General features: G+C 39.2%; 1 protein-coding gene across 1 annotated transcript; it reads left to right on the top strand.

Moving 5' to 3' along the window:
- Positions 1 to 418: 418 nt before the first annotated feature.
- On the top strand, positions 419 to 604 carry FAM89A (family with sequence similarity 89, member A; the record flags this gene model as incomplete). The annotated part of the gene is given in 1 exon segment (XM_009586699.1): positions 419 to 604. A coding segment is annotated over 1 exon segment (186 nt), but the record flags the coding sequence as incomplete, so codon positions are not given.
- Between the last annotated feature and the right edge of the window lie 6,199 nt (positions 605 to 6,803).

Genomic DNA, 6,803 nt, shown 5'->3' with positions numbered 1-6,803 from the left:
TATGTCAGAAAGATGTGTGAAAGACACACAAGTGTTACGGGAAAAATGTGTCTCTTGCATAATGAGGAATGTAGAGTTTACGGATTTATCTGTAATGCTTCAGATAGGAGTGAACTGCTTATTGGAAGTTAGGCAGGCCATTGTAATACGACAAAATCTTGAAGAACACTTTGCTCATGTTCTGCTGTATCGCATCACGTTGTTCCTTGTTCTCTTTTCCAGTTTATCCCAGGGGGAGTCTGTCACCTTAGAAAATGAATTATACTTCCATATTTTATAACTGTTCAAGGTAGAAAGAAGCTTGATCCTCTTGTTTAGCAACGAAAAATATATAGCATTATACTGCCAGTAAAATCACAATTGTAATACTGTTTGTTTGTGTGTGTGTGTCTCTTTGTTTGAATTCTTCCCCTCTCAGGTTGGCCTTCGGCAGCTAGATATGTCATTACTGTGTCAGCTGTACTCCCTGTATGAATCGATTCAAGAATATAAAGGTGCCTGCCAAGCTGACTCTAATGCAGACTGCACGTACGCTCTGGAAAATGGTTTTTTTGATGAAGAGGAGGAATACTTCTAGAAGCAGGAAGATTCACCTCCGGGGTGACCGAGGTTCTTTTGTCCTTCTCTTCCTGTAACACACCTCAGCAAGAACGACTGGAATCTGTACGGATCTCCCTTCTTGAGGAGGAACACCCAGCTACCCCGAATTGTGTTAAATTCACTTATTTTAACAGGCTGTCAGTACAAGTTACTCATGCAAATACCACTTGAGGAAAGTGCTGTACTCTAACTTTTGAAGAGTCCTCAAACATGCTTGACAAGAGTTTTCAATTTAATTTGCAAGGTGGGTGTTTTCAACTTACAAACGTTGGTAGCTTATAACTGGAATTTTAATCGTAGAAGACAGCAGCGACTTCCTGAGTTGTAATAACTTCGTAAGGGGGGAGGGAAGCCTCCGCTGTGGTGTAAATAGCTATAGGTGATTTTTTTTTTTGTCAATGGTATTGATAAATGCATTTTGAACAGGCATCTGGATGCACGCACATCCTCAGCTCTGCTAAGCTAGTTCTGCTCTTATCAGCTGCATCCAGTTTTGTACTGGGTGGATTGTTTACACAGTTTAATTTTTTTTTCTCCTTAAGCTAATTTTGACTTTTCCTTATTCCTAGCTTACAAACTGTACATGTGATAGTGAATGTTATCAGCAGGGTATTTTCTGTTGATCTAATTCACTTTCTTGGTACTGCCACTTGGCATTAACTTTTATACTATGGTCTGGATTTCTTGCATCAACATAGCTCTCTGACCTGCTAAACTCTGTTCTGAAATGGTTTGCTTAGCTTTTACTGTACTGCATAGTAAAAGCACAGATTCAAACATAGTCTGTCTGCCACTATGTGGCTTGGAATAACATGAACTCTTGTGCAAGTGTTCTCGATCATATGAAGAATAAGGAAACCTCTCATATGACAAAATGGGACAAATTGCAATATTTTATACTGGGTGAACTTTGTTTCTGTAAGGTAGACTACAGCTCTTTTTAAAAATGCAAAATAAGTATTTTGAGCACATACTTTGCATATGTTAAAACTTTTTATACTAACTTGTTCTTTGAAGTGTAACTTATTTTTGTTTTCAGAACTTACTAAAGCACTTGGTTAAGTTTTTATTATTTCATAGTGTGTACACATAACGCTTAATCAGCTTGGAAAATGAGAGTTGCCAACTATCTGAGTCTTCACCCTTCTGTATTTTAAGTAAAATCAGCTCCCAACGCGATTTTCATTTCTTAACTTTAATTCTAAAGATTGCTGCAAAGCACAGTGCCTGAATCTTGACACAAGCTAATAATTAAGGGCTTAAATCTCAAAGGGTTTTTGCATGGTTCATGTCTGGCATGCATACAGTTTACAGAAAGAATTGGAGATCACATTCTGGGGTAGTTCCTCTCTTAGTTTTTAGCAAAGGCTAGGATGTTGCAGTGATAAAAGCCAAGAGACTTCCAGGGTGGAGTTTTTGTGCATTCCCTCTAAAACCGGCTTATTTTAGTGGAATTTAAAGGCCACAAGAGTAAAGACTGTGCTGTAACTGTGTACGTGTCTAAATTCTTAATCTAGTGTGTGGCAATGGTTGGATTTTTTTTTAATGTTAATTCTGGTCTAATTACTTCACTCACCCAAACCTAAAATGAATGATAAGGCAAACAGAGATCATCCAAATGACTACATCTATATTTAAAAAAGTTGTGTATGTGTGTATATATGTATGAGTATATATACATGCATATGTACATACAACTTTATGCTTTGACTTAAGAATGTATCAGCTTTGAATATAATTTGCTGTGCTTTTGGTATTTAGATGAGGCTTTTTCTAGTCTGGTGAAGTACTGCTATTTTCTTGCTCTTTCCCAAAAAATAAAAAGCATGATGTTTAGCATAACTTCCTAATGTTGTGTGTATTTTAATTTACCATTTTAGTGAATCCAAACCCTCCCCCCTTCCCAACCTCCCACTAAAACACCTAGAACTATTCCTCACCCCTGGATTGAAGCAAGTAATTTTTAAATTACAATGGAAAAGGTTCTACCTGCCTATATTTGGAATGGAAATTTCCTACTTCTCTGTCTTAATTGGATTTTACTTATTTTTGAATTCAACAGAGAAAATCCTGTCTCTACTAGAATTAAAGATTCTGTTTTACAAATCCTTACACGGTGCCATTCATTAATAGTCCCACTGGTGAGAATGGACTTGAGCAAAAATCACAGTACTTTCTCTTATAGAAATGAAACTTAAAAAGCAAAATTATTTATGTTTCTAATTTTAATGCAATATGCTTGTGAGTCGGGGAAGGTGGAATGTTTGGCTGGTATTCACTGTACCAAGAGAAGCATAAAAGTCTCAAGGCATCAGTGCACAACACATCTGCACTGGAAAAAGGATGGATTATTAGGACTTGCTAAGTTTTCAGCACCTTGTCCCTTTTAATAACGCCTTCTTCCATGGGAGAGAAGTTAAAGTCTATATTCCTGAGGCAAATTCAAACGCTGTGAAGGCTGGCTAGCTAGACGAAGGTTTTAAAACCAGTAAATTTGTTATTAAGTCAATAAGCAGTTGTTCCAGCAGCAGATTTCTGTGCCTGGTGTTTCGATTGTGAGCTGTATCTCTTCACCACATTATAACAGCATGAAGTAGGGAAATTGCTTTGCAAGAGAAGTGCTTGGTGTGAAAGTATAGCTTAAATACTGAGTAATTGTTACATGCAGCTTCAAGTCAGAGTTTGGTTGTGTGCATGACAGAGCAAGCTGTGTTACTACAAAAGCTTGCTACCCTTGGTCCAAACCACATACCAACAGTCCCTTTCCCATTTTTACTCCGTAACTCCAATTTGAATTACACATAACCTTTTAAGGATACCTTTTAAGGGTATAACGAAATAAACTCTTGAAAACTTCCCTACCCAGCGAATACCACACAACTCTCTCAGTCCCACACAGCACAGCCAGTTCAGGCAGTACTGAGCAGGTGCAGGAAAAGACAGGTTTTCAAGGAAACAAGGACAGTCAGGCTCCTGCTGCTCAGAGATAGAAAACAGCAGTTCAGAAGGCAAGCTACCGTGGGTAACTCTTTGCTGGCCTTTCTCCAAAGGGTCTACAAATGTCGTAAAGTGGCTAGAAATAAGCAATTGTTAGGTCTGTGCTAGCTATATTTGCAGATTTGTTTTTTTTTTAAAACAACGTACTATCATCATTTTATTGCTATGACAACTGCAGAGTCATACAGTCAGAATTACATTACAGTCTAGTCCCCTGGAGATGTTCTTAGTCTACAAAAAGAGAAGAGTCTGGAAGAAGTGCTCTGTTTTGGAGAAAGCGGGTGCCATAAAAAATGGGTGGCTGATGCCCTGGCAGCTATAACAGATGAGCATTGAGGTTCAGTTTCAGCTCCTGGGGAATTCGCTGTTTGCCCTATTGATTTTAGTGGGGATGGACTTTGAAGCAGGGATCGTTTTCGTGAAACCAGAACTGCTGCTCAGTCTCTTTTATTTCCAAAACTACGGAAGAGCTGCATGGTATCTATACTAAGATACAAGAGGTATTCAAATACACACTACAGATGTTTTCAAAGGTACTACTTTGTAATGCAGTGAAACGCAGTAGGCGATCATTTGAGTAACTTGTAAAAAAGATCAGTGTTGCTTCAAAGAAAGAGTTTTCCAGTAAAGGTGGGGCAAAACTACACTCTGTTCATGGGTAGCTTAGACTCGGATGCTCTCTAAAGTTGAGTTTTTAATACAAAATTTAGTGTATTCATGTGAAATTGGAAGACTAGGAGAAGGATTATGCAAAAATTATTATAATATTTGTAATTAATTTAGTTCCTAATCATAGGTAACCAAATCAATTTGTGTGACCTTCTAGAATAAGTTAATTTTTTTTAAATTATGTTTACATTTTCTTGTAAATAATACAATTTGCAAAACTTTAAATGCAATGAAGAGAGTAGCAAAGCCTCCAGAATCTTTATAAAAAAGTTCATCCACTTAGTACCTATTTACAAACCTAAGGTTTTGCCTCATATTTAGTCTAGTTCCTAAGGAAACAAAGCTTATGCAATGACTCTGTCCCTGCATTTTCTGTCAGTCTGTTTGCTATAAACCACATCTGATAGAATAGAAGTTGGAAAGTTGCTCTGTTTTTACAAACCTTGTAAAAATTAGCAGCTGGAGGAGGAGAAAGACTTACTGCTGCTTCCACGGACAGGATCATGAGTATAACTCACCTTTTGATTTCTGTTTTGCCACCCAGCAGCCAGAAAGCAAAAGCCGGGTGGTCACCTGGCTGCCGGCAGCTCTGCAGCAGCCGGGGCACGTGCCGAATCTTCCACGGTGCTGGGTGCCAGTGGGTGGTGTGGGAAGGAGGTGAGAGTCTTCAGCTCGTCTTTTAGCGAGCATGGATGAAAACTGGGGATACAGCAAGGTGCCCAGGGGAGACCCAGGTATTGCCTTCAGGACAACATGGGATGTCGGAAGGGGTGAGTGTTGTGGTGAGGGATGTCACGGAGTTTTTGGAGGATGGAGCTTCACGCAATTTGGAAGGAGATGCTGTGAGGTCCTGGGATACAAGTTGTTTAAGGTCCCGTGTTTCATTAGTTCTGCTCTTCACAGCTTGGGAGATTTTTCATCTCCTTTTTCAACCTGTTTTAGAGTCTGGGTATACACTACTTGTCATGTATTTTTAATACTACAGTCATCTGTTGCAGGTATGCAGTTTTGCTTAACTGGAAAGAACGTGTTTTATTTGCCTTGCTGCTTAGCTAAAGCCATTCATTTTGCTTGAGGAATTAGGTTGCTCTGAGGGCAAGGGGAACTAATTCCCCCACTCTGTCGTTCAGCTGACTGCTGGGGAGGAATGTGAAATGGGAGGATTTATCGGGTACATGCCAAAAGGAACGCTATCAACATGTCTTTTCTTCTCCAACGTGCAGCTTTGTGTCCTTCAGCCACTTTGAAAGAATTTACTCCTGTTTTCGTGATGCCTGCCTGTAGAGGTTATATTACCACAGTATTTTGAGATTTATATTACTTTTCATATACTACATGCATTTTCTCAGAAAACAACTCCTCAGATGTACATTCTTCCATCCATTGTTCTCTTCGGTTTATTTGAAGGTGCTAAATTTAACTCTAGACAATGCTGTATGACCTAAGGAGATAACTAATTTGTTTTCTTAGCAAACTAGTTAAAAGCTCTGTCTTATTTGCAAAGTCATCTTACATTGATTTTAACATTTTCTGGGAATTCCAAAGCTCCCTAACGTAAGCGCTCAAGCTTCCTAACTGGCTGTTCTATGATCCTGGCAACCCTAACTATGCAATTAGCTTTGCAAACATCCAAGGTCTGTTGCAAGGACTAGTTTCTGCCATGGCTTAAAGAACCTGGGGGATCTATGCATAGCGGTCCGTGCATGGTGACAAACTCCCCAGCGGAGGCTATCTGGAAGAGTGGAGGTGGCCCCACAGAACCCAGATGTGCTCCAGGGCAGATGTGATGGATTAAACCATAGGTGAGGCTCGATGTGTGCTGGACTGGTGCCTGCAGCTTGTGGGGCAATTACACCTTGTAAGGAAGCAGTAGGATTAGCAAGGAGCTCTCCCTTCAGATGACCAGCAGTGAGTTTGGCCATTTGTTTTTAAATGACAGAGGAACTTTGGAGGCGATGAATGTTCACTGTTCCCTTACTTTTTTTGCTCCCTTTCATCCTTTCTGTTCAGGAAAATTCATTAGATGAATGTGGAAACAACCAGCCCTGAGTAATGAAGCCCACATCTGACTTCAGAGGAATGTGCTTTTAGCAGTAGAATTTACATTTTTCAGATAAGGTTGGTATGCAATTTAAAGAGACAAACCCATTTGCTATTGAAATACACAGGCTTGTGACGATTTCAACTCTTAACTGAACTTTTGCCATGGTTTTAAATGCATTCATGCTAAGACATTGTTACGATGATGTCTTTAAGAGAATGTAATCTTTGAGAATTCCTCAATTTAAAATGAGAGGAGAAATCCTATGCAAATCATAGATTATTAGAATTTAAAAAAATGTGACCAAAGCAGACTGTTTAGAATTGTTAGTGCATAGAGAGTTCAATCCTGTGTCAAGCCACTGCCTTAAATTCATGTTAGCAGAAGCAGTTCAATCCTCCTCGCAGTGCTAACTACTCTTTTTCAGAAATCACAACCATTTCTTCCATGGATCAGAAACGTCCCTGTGATTATCTAGCTAGACACATGAGTAAGA

Source organism: Fulmarus glacialis, unplaced genomic scaffold, assembly GCF_000690835.1.
Source record: "Fulmarus glacialis isolate BGI_N327 unplaced genomic scaffold, ASM69083v1 scaffold33421, whole genome shotgun sequence".
Taxonomy (NCBI): Eukaryota; Metazoa; Chordata; class Aves; order Procellariiformes; family Procellariidae; genus Fulmarus; species Fulmarus glacialis.
This window is presented reverse-complemented; position numbering and strand designations above follow the sequence as displayed.